Source organism: Lichenostomus cassidix, chromosome 1Aa (genome assembly GCF_008360975.1).
Source record: "Lichenostomus cassidix isolate B80296 chromosome 1Aa, HeHo_3.0, whole genome shotgun sequence".
NCBI lineage: Eukaryota > Metazoa > Chordata > Aves > Passeriformes > Meliphagidae > Lichenostomus > Lichenostomus cassidix.
Window position 1 is genome coordinate 35,168,340 of NC_139480.1, and position 18,208 is coordinate 35,186,547.

The 18,208-nt window shown below is 36.3% G+C and overlaps 1 protein-coding gene across 1 annotated transcript in view; it reads left to right on the forward strand.

The window, feature by feature from the left end:
- Positions 1-18,208, forward strand: part of TRHDE (thyrotropin releasing hormone degrading enzyme) — a 193,662-nt gene that overhangs the window by 75,136 nt on the left and 100,318 nt on the right. The window contains exons 4-5 of the mRNA XM_085045076.1: positions 1,396-1,550; positions 7,438-7,551. Of these exons, the coding sequence (XP_084901202.1) occupies positions 1,396-1,550; positions 7,438-7,551 (269 nt within the window). The remainder of the gene's footprint in view (positions 1-1,395; positions 1,551-7,437; positions 7,552-18,208) is intronic.

Sequence of the window (18,208 nt, forward strand, 5' to 3'; positions counted from 1 at the left end):
TTCTCCTTCCTCGATATTTCAGTGGCAATTTCCAATGACTCTTGGAGTAGAGCTCCTGCAGTCTGTTTGTTCTCCAAGCCAATTCCAGCACATGTATCAGCCAGCCAAACCAGACAAACTTAGGAAAGGTGTCGGTGCAATAATTCAATATAGAGTATTATTTAGAATAATTAGGTCAGAATTTCTCTTGTTCATGTTATGAAGTCACCCAGTGAAGGACCACCTAGATAGACTTGTGATAACTGCCAATGAACTAGCTTTGGAAGCTGAAGTAGTAGAGGTAAATGAGAGAGGAGTGTGGCAGCCAGGCTAATTAATTGAGAAGTGAGACTAATTAGTTTGACTGGAGGGAGCACCATGCTGATGTGACATTGTAGCTTCCAAAATTCTGTCTGGTTTGTACATGGGCTGCGCTGGGCTTCTAATAGACAAACAAGTTGTTTCGGGGCTCTTTTGGATGTTTTTTGCTGTGAAGCAGCATTGTGTATTGGTTCATTCCCTATGGAAATTTACTGTAATTTTAGATTTCTTCCCAAACTGATGGTCAATTTAGTTCCTTTTGAATCTGCTGCAGTACAATTTTTCTAAGATATGCCTTGTAGTATTGTCTTGTTCAACCTCATGCCACTGAGAGAGATTCCTTGGTGCTTTTTTTATTCTATTTGATGAAGGACCTTCTCATCTTCTTCCTAATATTTTCTCACTTACTGAATGCAAAACTAAAGTATGTCTCATGAAGTTGTGTATGGTTCCATTGTTCCAGTCATCAGGGCTGAGAGGTGGTTGTCAGCACTCTTGCTCCCAGAGGATGCGTGCTAGCAACAGTGCACACTGGAAGATACCTTGTTTAGTAAGAACTGGTGATTCTGAGCAGTTTTCCATTTTTCTTGATGGTATGAAACAGTATTTCTTCAGTGCACCCCTAAATGTCAGTCATTACGTACAGTTTGATGTGTAAGATGTTCATAAAGGAGTTGCTTTCATGAAAAGTTAAAAAATACTTGTGGTAAAAGTCAGTATTACTGTGCTGAAATGGTATAGTAAACATGAGAAGCAGTACCAAACTCAGAAGTAAATCAACAAGGCATTGTAAATAAGCTGGATTCTGTATAGAAAGCTTTGTTAGAAATACTAAGTATTGTATTACATTGATAACATGGTAATCATTTGTGAGCAGATAGTGGCATAAGATAAAAATTAATATTTTATTATTGTTTCTTAAGAAATGCTACTAGAGACCTGAATTTAAGGGTTTGGGTTGGTGTTTTTTGTTGTTTTTTTTTTTTTCAGGTAAGTTATTTAAAATACTTTTAGTGAAACTTTATGGTCCTTCTTACAATAGCTCTTTGGCATAGTAGCTCCCACAAGGAGTTAACATGTTTTTTCTATTTCTAGATCTGTTAGCTGTGCCTAAGCATCCATATGCTGCTATGGAAAACTGGGGACTGAGTGTTTTCGTGGAGCAAAGGATACTGCTAGATCCAAGCATTTCTTCCATTTTATACCTACTGGATGTCACCATGGTCATTGTACATGAGCTGTGTCATCAGGTATTAAAGATCTTCATATATTTGATCTTAATGTCAGAAACCACATGCTCCTTTTCAGAATTGAAAATGAATTTGTATTGTACATATGGATGCTTGTAATTTCTATTGTAACTGGAATCCATATAACATGGGGGTCTGTAAGACACATCCCTACACTGCAGGAACTGTGACGACTCAAAATGGGGACAGAAGAGAAAATTGGTAGCAATGAACAGCTTCCCTGTCTTCTGTAGCATTATATTCTCTGTGTTTGTGTGTCAGTGTCTTTGTTGCTGGTGTGTACAATAAATGTGTTGATAGCAGATTCATGCTAAGCTTCATGTTCATGTCAAAAAATGTTTTGGCTGAAGTAAGTTTGATAGTAGTCTTTGTCTTCTGTCATATCTGCACATACTTCCATTTTCTTTTTCTTTTCACTTTTTTTTCCAGTTGGGTGTTGACCCTCTCTGTTCACTTATTGTGGATAAGTGAGTCTTTCTGTGAACGGAAATGATTGTGTCAATAAGAAAACTTAAAATAATAAATCCATATTACAATTTGTTTTACATTTTTCCCATCTTTCTATCTCAAACTAAACACGTTACAAGTGTTTGTAATATTGAATTGAATGCAAATGTTATTGAAAAAATTGCTACAGGGGCAGGAAACGCTTTCTTACACTCATAAGAGGCATAATCATAGCCTTCAGGTTAAAATGAATGAAATCCTACTGTGTAATCACCATGGCTTACATCTGTGACTTTACACAGTATTCTTTAAAGGCAATGCAAATTCTTAACACTTTCTGCAAATAAAAAGTACCTTGTAAAAGGGAGCCATTGTAATGGAGTTCTGGGAGATGAACCTGAAAATAATATTTGGTTCATGTTTCACATTAAATCGGTGGATGAATATGAGATCCTCAACTTCAACATGAAATTCTTGTTGAAAGTTATTGTTGGTTTGATCTTGGTACTGTCATCTGATTTTGCTATAAGCTCTTCGCTGTGCAGTTCAATAGATTAGTACACAGTTCAGCTAGAAAAATTACAGTGCCATAGGAATTACGTGTGGAAAACATGCATTAGGTCATCAAGTCCCAGCTCCTGCGAGTATTACCTTTTTCCATGTGGTGTGTTTGTAGTGCTGGGTTCAGTGCTCCTGATTACAGGTCTATATGGCTTCCCTTAAAATGTTTTAATTAAATCTGATAGTAACTTTATTCAAGTGTTCATCTTAAGTCTTGGCTTTTCTGAAGTTGTTCTATTACTTCCAGATATTCTTTGCACTGCTTTGGTAATTTCCTCTGCTTCCAGAGGAATTTGTACTTCAGATGTGGGCAATTATCACATCAGTAACTGGCTAAGTTTCTTTATTTAATTCTTTAAGGAACTGAAGCCTTTTTACATTGTTCTTGGAATGTTAGAGGATCATGAAGTGGGCAAAACTATAACTGAATTTATTTTAGGGTAGATATATGATCATAAACTGCATTTAAGTGACCGTAAAATTGCAGATGACGAGGTTTTCTTGACATCCGTGTTGGTATTACTTCTAGTGCTGTTTGCTTAATTAAAGTAACTTCCTCTATTCCTGTTGCTGCTGCTTCTGTTTCAGTACCATGCAGATTAGTCCTTGCTCAGCTGCTTCACTAGATAACTAGAAAAGATAGAAAATATTCAAGTTAAAGAACTGTTGTTTCCACTTCTTGGAGGCAGAGTTGAGTCACTCAGAATATGGATTGCTCACCTGCAAGTAAAGTTTAAAGGGAAAAAGCACTCAAAAAATATAACCAAAAACCACTGTCTAGCACCTCCATCACAGTATTGTCTTTATTTAGCCCTTTTTTCTACTTTTATTTTACCACAGTCAGATGCCCCTCAAGGAACTCTAAACAATACTACCTTAGCTGAAAATATACTGAACTGAGACCAGGTTGGGTCCAGGATCTCTCACCTCTGCTTTAAAATTTAATTTTAATTTTTAATTAAATTAATTAAAATTTAATTTTAATTTTTAGTTTAATTGTTAAATATGCACTGCATTTTTCATTGTCTTTTGCTATGCATCATATCACCTGTTAGCCTGTGATGACACATGAATATTCTTCCCCTTCACTCATTTTTAAACACAGAATAACAGACGTTAACCAAAATCTCTCTGGTGCAAGCAAAACCAGAACCCACATCACCACATTTCCAGTTTTACTCTCTATTTATAAGTTTTTTTTTAAATTTCAGGGAAGGGGAAATGGAGCTGTTCTAAAATATGGGTTTTTTCTTTTTTATTTAAGAATTGGGTCATTGTCCGATTTCCCTGACTTTAAACCCATGATTTTAAGATTTATGGAACATATCTGAGCATCTAGTAAACTGATCTGTATGAGACCCCTGTTACTTAAAGCAACACAGCAATTGCTTTGCTAATGTTGTTTCCAAGATTAGAAAAATCAGATGAATATTCAAAATCCAGATAGTTGCCTTTGGAGTTGACTGTTTAAAAACTGTAATTGCCAAACCTGCTGTGTATTAATGCATGAGCACAGTGCTCAGGACAGATAGAAAATGAGAGACAGCATTGCAAAAGGACAAATTCTGTGGTTGTTAAAATACAGTTAAAAAGTGTGTAGGAAAGAATTTCATGTCCAGTTTCTTCACAGAAAATGCTTGACCAGGTATTTTAGATTTACATGTTTTAGGAGAGATGCATGAAAGTAACTTAGGTAGTTTTGGTTCAGTAATTTTGTAGGGTGCTATTTTTTGATATTTCAGCTTGAGCGTTCTTTCAGAATATTTTATTTATTTAGTTAAAAAAAAAAAAGGAAGTATGAGTGTTTTGGCATAAAAGCATGTCCTCCAAGCTCCAAACCACAAGTTGGTCAAAAAACATGTATTTCTAGCAGCTTAATTTGGTAGCTTGAAATAATTACCATAATTTATTAAAATAATCCTGTTAGGTAGTAATCAGTTTTATTTGCATATCATAGATCAGTTCCACCTATAGCCTTTGAAGAAAGAGTCATTTGAATTTATGCATCATGATTTTTTATTGTAGTTTTCCTACCTGAGCATAAAACTTGGTGTGACAGATTGTGTTACAGAGGCATGAAAGCAGAAAGAAAATGAAAAACTTCTAAATCAAAGTTTTTTATATAATCTGTAAAGAAAACATATAGGAAAGTGTCTTTTTAGTGTATCTGTAAAATAAGTACCTTCTGCATATCAAGTTGAACATAATACCTGAGGGAGATGAGAAATTTCTGTGATCAATATGTTTCAAAATGAAACTAAGTAATGGTCTTAATTCTTGGCAGATAGAGCTTATAGTCAAATACACAAAAAATAAATAAATAATTACTTAAAGAAATTAAATGATTTACCAACAATTTGCCTTTCAGACATGTAACATCTAGGAAGATAATAGCACCTTTCTGCTGGAAAATTTGGCTTTCCTACTTGCAGCCTCTGGGTACTGCTCTATCTCTGACAGCCATAACTTTCTCTGATGCTGTTCAAAAGTCGTTAAGCAAATTTCCTGCTTTTTCATATTGATATCACATGCTGCTTTAATGCCTTTATAACATTTCTTCCTTTAGGTGGATAATTAAACAAATTGTTTTAATTGTATCATTAATAAATGAACCCGGAAAACTCACAAAGGAGTAGAAGAAATTCTCTTTTGTAGCATCATAAATTAATGTTATTAATTCAAATTACAGGGGGAGGTATTGTGAACTTTACAACCTTTATTTTTTTAAAATCTGCCTGACTAGTCATAGTTCAAAATGACTATTTTACTACTGGTGTCACATTTGTTCAGTGGTACTCTTGCAAGTCAGGAAATGAACTCTATGCTGTTATGTTTAGCCATTAGAAATCATTTAAGCATTCTACTCCAGTATGAATTTAACTTCCATACTTCTTGGTGTATGAAAGTTATAGTCATTTCAATGTTTCAAGTTCTGAAAATGCATTAGCTATATAAATATATTTCCAGTATTTCTTTGTCTTTTCAGTTAAATGTTCTTAAGATCAGGACCTATGTTTAGTGGCCCTATAGAGAGTTAATTTATCAATAGCCTTCAATTATATTATGAATACTGAGTGTGCATTAAATTTAGTTTCACTTAGTACATGAATATGACTACTATCAACCTCATCTTTTCTCTCTAAATTCTTAAGTTGATTGTAAGTGACATTGATTGCAATGTTTTTCTTCATTTTTTTCATTCAAATTCTATTTGCTGAGCCTTGTGTGGCCATCTGGTAATCTTCCTGCTAGTCTGGTCTTTGCCTGCTAGTCTGTTCTTTGAAGCTCCAGTGTTCACTTTGCTACAGATCCTCATTGCAGCATTGATCCTTCTGTGGTGTCATTCTCACTCCACAAAGACATGCACAGAAGTGACATCTTTCATTCAGGTCCCAGACAAAGCCTTCAAACAAGCCAGCTGTCATGAAACCAAACTGCTTATGGACCAACTCCGCTTTCATTCATTCCTGACTCTTTACACTTCGGCATCAGTTCCTCTGCTTTGACCTGAGCATCTCCCTCTAGAATACTTAGTTGCCTCTCTCTCTGTGTGTATATATCAGAGCTTGCTTACACATGAAAGCTCAAAATTATCTCTGTTAATTATGAATTAATCCAATTTTTATAAATATTAAGAGGAAACTGGCAGATAATTACACTGAAACAAAGTTTTGATATTTGTTTGGCAGAAGGAAGGCTATGGAGAGTATGAAATATGTTTTCATAAGACTATGTTTCTGTTCTTATCCACTGGTGTTACATTATTCAGGCTGCACAGGGACATTACAACCATTTAAACAGGCTCATCCATCAGCAGACAAATATATGACGTCTGATTTCCTATGAATGCTTGTCCTCATCCATCTTCCAATGATCATCCCAGCTCTGCAAAATCCCTCAGATACCTTCACGTCCTGTGCTTAGGATTTGTATCTCTTGACATCCTAGTGAGCAGGGTATATAATGGTCATGTTCTTGCCTTGCCCTCAGCTCAGGCCCTTCTCCTCTTTTCAGCTGATGATCTTTAAGTACTTTTGTAGGAGTTTGGTTATCCTTGAGATTTCTGTCCTTCTTGCTAAATTACATTGAAGTCAGTGGGGATGTTGAAGAATGACCTGGAGGAAATGGGAAAGGCAAGCAGCTTAAGTAGAGTTCTTGTGCATATAAACAGGTGAACCTCTGCTTCTGGCTGCTGTTTGGGAAGGCTGCAGATGTCCTGTAAGTCATGTATGAAATTTCCTAGCCCTATGTGGGTATTTCAAGTAGCCTAGTATGTTCTCTAAGTGGCATCAACTACCTGCTTTTAGGCATCTGAGTCCTACCAACAGAGAGGTGCCATTATTGTGTAAAATGGCTTTCCTTAGGAAACCTGATAAGGAGAGGAGCATCAGTGGTACTGTAAATCTTAGAGGGCAGACAGTGGGGAGAAAGAAATGCTAAAATTTAGGTCTGGGGTGGAGAATTTGTTCCCATTTTCATATACAGGTTTTTCAATATACACATTATACATCATGAAGTTTCCATGTAATGGGTCAGATTACTCGAGTTAGAAGCCTTTTTCTGTCCAGTGTGTATGTTAGTCTCTTAAACCTAGGTGAGCATCTACTTCAGAGAGCTAAAGTTGACACTGTGAATACTGTCCTCAATGCTTCTTTTCCCCTGCTTGTTCTTTTCTAATGTTTTACTTCACTAACTTGTGCATCCTGTAAAGTTGAATTAATTAGTACAAGCAAAATAAAATCAGTGAGTTTCAGTGGGTGGTAAATACTACTGTTTTTATTAATATGCATGGAAAATGTGTTTGTCTAAGCAAAGTATATGCAAGCATGGTTTCTTAGATGTTGTTGTTCATTTGAATTTTTTTTTTTTTTTTTGGCAGTGGTTTGGTGACCTTGTGACTCCAGTTTGGTGGGAGGATGTCTGGTTGAAAGAAGGTTTTGCTCACTATTTTGAATTTGTTGGGACAGACTACCTCTACCCAGGGTGGAACATGGTAAGTCAGTTCTATTTTGTTAATGTGGAGAACCCCCAGAAAAGTTGCTGCAATGTTAGACTCCTACTTCTGTTGTAGACAAGGACTGCTGAAAAATACCAAATGATGCATGCAAGTATAATATGTCAAATGAAGCAAAATCTCTCGGTATGAAGTAATTTGACAGCATTCCAAAAGTGTAATCTACAATTTATTGCAAAAGAAATAATATCATGTCTATCATAACCCAGCATTAACATAGCTACTGTCTCTCTGCTCAGAAATATTTTGGATTAAAGCAGTTTTGATTTAAAATGGACTATTTTTTAGAACATTGAGAATATTGAATTTTATCCACAAGATAAATTGGAAAGAAATGTTTGGCTGACACATTTTATAAAACTGAGCATATTTTTTCTTACAGTATTCTGTTCTCCTCTACCTAAATATACTCTTTTTATCTTCCTGGTATTGGTTGGATATCTAGAATACACACTAACTTAACATGGGTTACATGAATCGAGAATCTAGATTTTGGTGTGGTTTCTAGCTGTACACTAGTTGGTTTGGCATGCCTTTTCAACCAGTCTGCCAATACTGGAGCTCTCTGAGGGAATTGGGAATTCCATGCTAGGACATTATTTTGGAATATTTCTGTTATATCATGTTGTACCTAGTGAGGTCCCAGTTTATATGAATTGCTGTAGTCTAGCTATATTATATTTATAAGAAAAATAAGAGATATGAGACCTCAGTACAAGGAAATAATGTATGAGACCACATTGAAGGTTACTCTAGAGATTTTATTGTCCTTTGGAGGCATGTTTATGTCTGCTAACCTTTTCTGCTTATGTTTAATTATGTGGTTTAATTACTATTTATTATAGATCACAATTGTCTGACAGATTTGTTGGGGCTTGGATGTTTTGCATAAACTCTTAAAAAATAGCTTCTGAAACTTTTTTTCCCCATTTCTGGTGATTTCTTGAGTATACTTATCCCATTAACTTTTGTGTGCCATAAAATGAAGATGCTATAATTATGACTTCAAGCTAATTTAAAAAAATAGTTGTATACAGGTTACTCTACAGTTAGTTATGCTTCTTGTGGAATTTGAGTTCTTTGTAGTGTTTTAATTTTTTCTTTCAGGTGTCAATTTTGGTTTATATTTGCATTATGAAAAGGAAAACAAATCTTTGTCTGAACTGACAGCTGTCTTGAGTAGGTAGGCTTGTTGGGTTTACCTGGCTTTGGCTATATTAAAAATCATTCTATTCATCTTGGTGAAGAACACAACCTGAATTACAATGTAATGATTCTAATTATGAATGCAATGAAATCTGGCAGGCCTTTGTGATTTTAGCACAGTGAAGTGTCATAGATGACAACATTTATACACTGAATTTTATCTTGAAATGATCAGTCATTTGTTCTTCACATAATCAGTCTAACAAATTCAGAATAACATTGCTTTAGAAGTAATTTGGAATACAGTATATTTGCTTGAAATTTCTGTGGAATGAATATAAAGTTCACTGTTATGCAAATAACATGCCCATCATGTAAAATCTTGGCATCTTAGCAGAATACAAGCAAGAAGAGTGGATTGAACAAGGTATGGCAGTTAAACTGGGGAATCAGAAATGTGCTGCATAAATTAGAATTAACTACAGTAATATTGCTGTACCTGAAAAAGTATTAATCTGTCAAGTTTTTCCTTAAATTAAAAAGAAGGGAGACATAAACTGTTCATAAGTCTGGATATCTTTGGCCTTTGATATAAAAATTACCATATTTAAATGATGATAAAATGAGATGAAACTCATAATGGGTTAACATGCTTCATTCTTTTGCAGACTAGAGTATGAATCAGTACTATCATGTTTCAGCATGTTTATTACAGAGATTGTAGGAAAAGGAAGCAAATGTTACAGTTACTGAAATTTGGCTTGCTGGAAATTTTGTTATTGTTATAAAGTGCATTTGCTGTTTGAACATATTGAGTGACATTTGTAAACTTGAAAATATTAGAGTGATCCTGTATAAAAAGAGAAACAGTTCCAAACAACTTACGTTTCTCTGAAAAGAAGGATGAAGTACAAGTTTCCTGCATCAGTTGCAAAAATGAGAACTACAAACCTTATTATCTGTAATGATGGCCAAACAGTGCAATATTCCAGCATTCTGGTTGTTGTTTTGTCAGCAATAATTCATACCTTAGAAGTGCAAATAAAAAAAAAATTGTGGTGTATGTTACTGCAGCTCTTTGCATCAGGAAAATAAAATGATATAGCAAAATCCTCTTTATTTCTAAAGAATTGGGAAAGTTAGATAGCTACCTTCTTTCTCTTGTAGTTCTGAAATGTTAACCTTGAAGCTTTGCTCTAGAAGCCCATGGATTAAAATGTCAAATTCAGCTTATTTTCAGCTTACCAAAGGCTTTTAGTCACATTCTCTTTTGGATAAATGTAGAAGACTGATAGTCCATTCCAGAAAAAGTACTTTGTCTCGAAATGCAACTTGTGTAATATGGATACTTCTGAAAAAAAATGGATCTATCCTGAGCTTCCTCTCTAAGTTGTTGGATGTTTATAGGCTACAGGCACATAAGTTTTCAACATTAATGCTCATAAGCCCCTGTTTTGATACCACTTGTCTGAAGATGCTTCTCTGTTAGCGGAGCTGAGCATTTTTCAGAGTCCATCTTATTTGGCATTCACAGCCGTGGTATGGCTGAACCTGAGACTCTTGAGAAGAGCTGTCAGGCATGTTCACACCATTATATCTTAAACCAACACCACCGAGTTCTGCACAAAGCAGAGATCCATGAATTTTGTCTGAAACCTGTTTCTTGGCTTTTCCTTCTTCTCTACGTTCTTTAGCTTGCTTAAATATTTCTTTTCCCTCCATTTATTTGTTTTAACAGCTTTTCTTCAATTGTTTTATAGACTTTTACAGCAGGAAAGATGGAGGATAACAATGACAACTGCCATGGAGCTGCATTGAACATTCCAACAGATCTGGAATTTCTTGTGTTGTCCAGAAGGCATTTACTGACATGCTTCATTGTGCTTGCATAATCTTAATGAGAAAGGAAATCCAGTCGGTATTTAACCCTTGCAATCCTTATGTCCTGAATCCTTTGGCTGAGGTCACTTGGTCTGCTCAGCCTGGAGGAGACTGAAGGGAGAGCTCATGGCAGTTACAACTTCCTTGTGAGGGGAAGAGGAGGGGTAGACATTGATCTCTTCAATGTGGTGACCAGAGACAGGACTTGAGGGAATGGCCTGAAGCTGAATCAGGGAAGGTTTAGATTGGATATCAGGAAAAGGCTCTTCATCCAGAGGGTGGTCAGGCACTGGAACAGCTCCCCAGGGAAGTGGTCAGAACACCAAGCCTGACAGAGTTCAAGAAGCGTTTGGACAATACTCTTGGGCTCATGGTGTGACCTTTGGGAATGATGCTGTGCCATGATCCTGCCAAATGATCCTGCCAAATGATGCCAGGAGTTGGACTCGATGATCCTTGTGAGTGCCTTCCAACTTAGGTTATTCTGTGATTAAAACTCTGAATGAAGAATAGAATGAAGAGGCATTCTGATGGAGGTGTCCATTATCCATTGTAGTTAATGTAAAATACATCAGAACTTTCCCAAGGAAAGGAGTAAAATTTTGCTGGTTTTGAAACAGGAAGATGAGCTTTCTGTGCTGAGATCCTTAATGGTTACCCCACCATCTTAATATCCTTTTTCAAAGCTAAGTTGCTTCACATTAAAGCTAGGAATTCTCATTTCCTTCCCTCAGCCAAAAAAATAAGTCCCTGCATGTTACTTTTTACCTCGTGAAGGTGAAACTACATTCATTTTTTCACAAAAGCTCTCTTCACTATATAGTGATGAGACATTTGCCATGGGAAGGAATTCACCATTCTTCCCATTTCAGCCTTTTGCCTTGCCTGTCCCCCAGATGAAGAGTTTTTAAAAATTCTTATTCTGAAATGCCTTAAATTCTTATTCTTAGATCTCATTCTTAGAGGTCTGCGAAGTTTAAACAGTTGTTTCTGTGTTGCCAGGATGATTTTAAAGAGAAAGCTGTCTTTGCAAAGTGTTTCTCTGAGATCGGAGAATTTCGCTTGATCATGTGTACTCAGAATAGTCATCTGCATGTGAATTCCCTGCCTGTTGCTATTTCATGACTTAGAAAAAGATGACAGTTCTGTATTGGAGGCTTACCATATGGTTGTCTCTTCATGCCATCAAAAAGCAACCACAGCTGGATGTGAGTTCTTGAGCTGTAAGATCTTATGACCGATACAAGGTAATCTCACCTCTGTGGAAGGGGCCTCTGCTGGTTTTAGGATCAGAGAAAAGAGAAAATTACAGCTGAAAACTCCTTGCTGGTTATTTCCACTTCAGAGCTCTGAATTTTCTCATCTACTCTTCTCAACTTCCTCCTTTCAGATGCCTCTTTGCAGCTATATATTCCGTCTTCCTCTTGGCTTGTTTCTCTCATTATCCTGAAGTCTTTTGCATGAGGCTTTATAAAGGAAGGAATTCAGCTAAGGCTTCCAGATCAAGGAACTTATTGACTGATCTTTTCCCTCCTTATTTTCTGGTAGAAGGAACCATCATGTTTGTCCTTGAATGTCCCTGGTATTGGGGTAGGTTTTGAGGACTATGACAGCAGGAATTACTGGCATGTAATTTGCCCTTACATCCATCAAATAAGCATCAAGTAAGTTAGCAGTCAGTACCTGGCTTGATGCTGAGAAAGCATTTCACAGAGCCCAGCTGCCTTCTCCCTTTCCATTATTATATAAAAGTTAGCTTTGCTGACAACTTTATTGGCTGAGTCAAGGCGTAGCACATCAGCAATAGCTTTGAATCCTATGTCTTCTTGATCCATTAATACCGTGGGATTAGATTTTCCACTTTCTTGTTTGGTTACTACTTTTATAATTAAGGATGGTGATATTTGCCAGAATTGTTCTTATTATGAAATGAGAAACATAGTACCTAAATAGAAGAGCATCTTTCATCTTTCCTTAAGTGAACCATGCTACCTTTACACTATTAGGTTCCACAGTCTGGACAATCCTGCCATTACTACAGTTAAAAATAATAATGAGGTTGCATATCAACATGTCTTTATCATGTTAATTAAGAAATAGATAAATTATCTTAATTGCCTATCTTTCTCACTGACTTGGTTGAGATAATAAGAGTGATTCAGCCATTAGACCTGTGCATATCTTTAATGTTCTTTGACTCACATGCCTCCTAACGTGTTTGCCTCCATCTGTAAAGATTTCTAAAGCATTGTTTGACTCATAGAAAACCCAGAAAATAATTATAAGTTTTGAAGTAGACTTAAGATATGGACCTTTTTGATTTATTTCTTTATTATTTTGGCATTTCAGACCTGAGCTATAGCCTGCTTGATCCTTCTAACCCAACATAAATATCATGCTGGCTCAGCATTGAGGGAGATTCAGCCTCTGTTTTTTTAAAACTACTTTCATCTCTTCTTTTTTGGTTAAAGGCTCCCCATGCTGGTGTAAAGTAAGCCTTTAATTAATACCACATGGGGTGTTTTTCCTCCAGTAACTGCTCAGTGAAGTCAGTCCTTGTATGATTTTCTGTTTTAACTTGACTATGGGGGAAGCTTTCAGTGTAAAATTAACTAGATTCTCATGTATAATTGACTTTGGCAGGAAAAAAATAGATTGTGAACGTAAGGTGCAAGATCTTCTGTTTTCTAATTACTAGCCCTTTTTAAGTATACCATTTAAGAAATCCTTATACTAAATTTTGCTTATAAGTAAGAAAAAAATTTCCATTTCCACATTTTTTTCCTGAACACAGGTTTGGGGTTTTTTTATGGTTTGGTAAAGTAGATTAATTTAGGGAATTCTTAATTTTAAGTAGTTAACCCTGTAAGAGTTAGGGATCAGACATAAGTGAATATCAACATTTAGATGAAACATTTATTCAAGAGATGAAGTACAGGTTTGGAGAATGTCAGTGTCTTCTTGCTTCGTGTCATTTTCTACTCATCTTGAGACAGCAGTTTAAATGACATTATGATGAGAGCTTTAGAGTCGTGTGAGTTCAAACCTTCTCAGTTCAGGGTTTAGATGAAGCTTTAGTTTCAGAAAAAAACTTGACTCAGCTGGCTGAATTTCACGTAATTTTGAATTAGTAGGCACTTTGTCTTCAGTAAAGATGAGATAGAAACTTTACAGCAACTTTTGCCTCAAGGCAAAACCCTGTTTTTCAGGGTTGCCCTGCTGAAACAGGAATATGCTCTTCCAGAATGTTCCTCTTCATCAGAAAGCATAGTTAATATGGAAAATTGCAAAGATTAGTTGTATATTTGAGGGCATTCTTCACTGAAAGACTGCTTCTCCAATTTTCCGCAGTCCTGAATGCGCTACCACTTTTTTTAAAAGTTGTGCCAGTGTGCAGTTACCTGGAGCACAAGCTGGTAAGTAATTTTTGGTGTGCCTGCAAATCATCTTTGGTTCCTTCAGAACTTAGCTTGCTGAATCTCATCACTTTCAGGTTGAAACAGTCTAGGTGTGTGCAATACCTGAAAAGTATTTTCATTGATGGTGACCTCTGACAGTTGTTGATGGAAGTTGACTCAGTGTACCAACTGTATCTTAAAGCTGCTTTTTGTTTAAGTATTATTTACTGTTTCTTGAATTGAGGTGATTTTCCTTTACAGATTTCCTCTGTGGAGTTTGAATTAGAGGATAAGCTTCATACTTGTTGTGTAGTATTTTAAGATGCTCTGAAGACAAATGCATGAGGAAACTGCTCTCATTATCTGTTTGCTTAATGATTCTGTTTCAGTGAAGGCAACTACATACAGAAGATGATCTTGGAGAATGAAATTGCCCTTTTTTTGTGAAGTGCTAGTGGTCAATATATGTTTCCTTTTTTAATGGTCCCTTTTTTGTACTGCATCCTCCCATTCTGTAGGCATGCATTTGGGAGAGTGCATCTGGTGTACAACTGAATCAAAGCTAAATCTGATAAACAGAGTGGAAAAGAGGAAACAGAAGTTGAAGTAGCTGGTGGAATTGCTTAAGAACTTCAAATCAACTATCCATCTGCATGGCAATGTAAGCAGGTGGTCACGACTGAAAAGAAAATACATATCCAATTCTCCTTCCTGATACTTAAAACTGTTGGTTTGCCTTAACTATGAACTCCTAGGACATCTACGCTGTTTTGTAACAACAAAAGTTCTCAGTAAGTGTGAAAATTTCTCAAGCACAGTAACAGAAATTTTGCAAGATCTTTGACAGAAAGTGCAGAAAAGAGGGTTATGAAGGTAGATACAGAACTGTGACATGTTCACAACTGATCAATGTAGAATCTGTTGCAGGCCTCCTTCAGCAAACTATACACATAACTGAAGCACACATCAGAGATGTAAATTTAAAAAAAAAAGCAGTCTGTAAGTCTCAAGGTATTTACAAAAATTACTGTTGGGAAGAGACAAAGAAGCATCTCTTTCATTTGCAAGTACTCAGGAGACTTCCTGTGCTATGACAACTTAGGATTTATAAGCATGTAGACAGAGAGAACTTGCTTTTGACTCTCAGTGGATCTTATCTGGCCGTAATGTATTTTACTGAACCTTAGATTTCCTCATAGATGCTATTTCTTTGGTTTGTTAAGCTTCACCCTGAAATATAGTCTATTAGAACTCGACTGCTGGTAGGGTATATGCTGGTGTTCTTTGATTGCTTTCAAAATTTGCCCCTATTTCTTTGTACCTAGGGTGCATTTTCCCTATAAACCCAAATATTGTGTCTTGCAAATGCTTGTTCTCCCAGGTATGAAAGATCACTTATCTTCTTTGCATTCTTGATGGCTGGTAAAGCTCTTGTGGAAAAGATATTTTCAGAAAATTTGTCAGGAAAGTCATTTGCAGATTTGCACACCAGTGTTAGGCTTTATTCATGTAGATTTCTCAGTCCATAAAGTGTTCAAATGGCTGTCTCAGAACAAAGGCAATGCCTTTAATATTGAGGCCTTTGATCTCTTTTGCATGCTAATTATCAGTTTGGGCTTTCATTATGCTGTTTCTTTAATTCCTTTTTTTTTTTCCTTCATTTTAGTTCTTTTCCCTGGTATTTAATATTAATTTTTAGAAATTATTTTTATGCAACTAACTTTAAGTATTACATTATTGTCATGCTAACTCATACTCTTACATTATACCTCAATATGATATTGTAAAATTGCCAGCAGCAACCCCTCTCCATTACGTCATTGTTATCCTGTTATGCACAATAAATTTTTCTCGAAGGTATATGTTTCTTGAAGGTACAGTCATTTTTGCCAAAAAAGTTATTTCACAACTGCTTTCTTTCCATTTAGTGGTAGACTAGTTGAATGGTGGGCACCCTATTGGAGATTTATACAAGAAGAGTGATCACTGCCTTTCTCTAAACCTTTTTCCCAAGAACAAGGTGGAATTGAATGGTGGTTATGGAGGAGAGAGTGCAGAAAAAGGATAAGCCTTTCAAGAAAACCTTGTGCAAAGCAGAGGAGGCAAGAACTGGAAGAAATCATTCCTATGAAGAGACAAATGCTTGAATCTAGTGACCACAGATGTTTGGGAAATAATCAGAAAATGTAGATATTTGACAGACATGTTCATCTGATAACAGCACTTCAGTTCCTGCACTTGGAAGCTTTCTAAAAAATGAGGAAGAGAGCAACCATAAATAATTTTCACGTGTTTTCTTTTAAACACAGGTCTGATGTCCCAGACTTTGACTGTGCACGGTTCAAAGAAAGCACTGAGGAGTGGAGATGAAGAGCTGGGAGTCCAAGTGCACAGCAGGAAGATAGGGAGTAGAGGAGCTTCCTCTTTGTCTGTAAAGGAAGGCACAAATTTGTGTGGAAGCAGCTCTGTCCTTTTTCAGACTCAGCTTGTGCTGCTGTGATACCATTCCTGCTCAGAGCCCTGGCCCTGTGTTAGCAATGCACAGCTTTGCCCTTACATGCAGCTACTGACACTTTGCAAGCAAGGCTGTAAGACTCATCTGAAGCCCTGTTTTCCTCACAGGTGGATTGCAGGCTTTGTTTTTTTTCTTGCAGTTGAACTCCCTCATGAGTGGGTCATCTTGAGCAATGTTTTGTTTCATGTGTAGCTGCAAATCTGTCACCTATCATGTTGCCAGCTTGCTGGTCTCATTAAACACATTCCAAGATTGATTTCCGTTACAATTTCTGTCCTGGGTGTTTCTTTACTCTGACACTCTGTAGGTGTCAGTAAAAGAGATCAATTCCATTGTATGTATAGGGTAAAATAACTAGGGAATAGAAAGCCCTTCTTCCATCAGTATAAGCAGTTTGGTCACATGTGTTGGCCTTTTCCCCTAATGTGATATTAGGCCTTCAAGAGCTGAGGTAGTGTTTCTTCAACATAATTAAGGCAGTTTTAGTTTCTGCCTGTATTTCTGCTTCTTGTTGCCTCTTCAAGCTGCAGGCTTCTTCTGAACCAGCAGTCTATCTGTGTCTCCCTGGAGTTATATTTGAGTCTCCCTTATCCAGTCTACTTTCAGGGGCTTTGTACTAAAGGGAGAAGCTGGGAAATCCTTTCAGTTCAATAAATTTAGCTTTATAGGTCAAAAGCCCTCTTAATTCTCACTAAACTGTAGGTTTGCATCTTTGGAGGCATACTAACTATTCCACTTGGATGTATCCCAGTGTGTTATGTCTGCTGTAAATATGAAGGAAGTCTTTTCAGCTATGGTAACTTGAATGAATGATCATTAATCTAAAATTGTCATTTTCAGTCCTTCAGGACAAAACCAAAGAAGCAAACAGAAAACTAAAATGTAGCCTGTCCTTTTTAAATGTTTTGTAGTTTTCTTCTTACAGCTTCACTTTATGTTTCCCATGTGCTGATTTTCTTGATTCTGGTATTAATTTGTGATTATCCAGGGTTCTTTTAAGGAGTTAATTCCAAACAGTAACAATCCACTCACACAGCTGTTGGTCTTGTGGGATCCAAACTTGAATTTGGAGATAGGTTCATGCCTCTGTATGTTCATACCTGTGTTACATACCATACATTTGATGAACCTGGGGCTTTGTTACTGACTAATAGAGAATCTGAGTGAAGTGTAACCAAAATATCTACAATTGTTTATACCTCAGCAGTTTTCCCCTGAGTAGGACTGTCATTATAATTGTTCCCCTACACCTTTTTTCCCATTAAAAAAAAAGGCAGTTACTGCTTATGCCTGAGAAAATTTGGAAATTAACAGTGATACGAAGATAACATTACTTTTCCTTTACAAATCTTACCTCATGCAGACAGATGAGAACACTAAGAGTGTGTTAGGTAATTGGCTTTCCTGCATCCTGTGTTTTTAATTGCTTGGATATACAGTCAGCTCAAGGTACATTTCTTGTGCTCTAATGAATTTTAACATAAAGGTTTATTTCCAGGTGGATCAGCATTGGAAGAGCTTTACAGCTGTCTTATAAAAATAATTTAAATTAGCACATTGATACCAAAACCTTGCCACCCAAGAAATTAAACACAGAATTTATTACATAATTGTGTGTGTATTTTACCTGAGGACATCAAGGTAGCTTTTGAAAAAAATACAGCATTCTCTAGAGTTTATTTATATCATGGCAGAA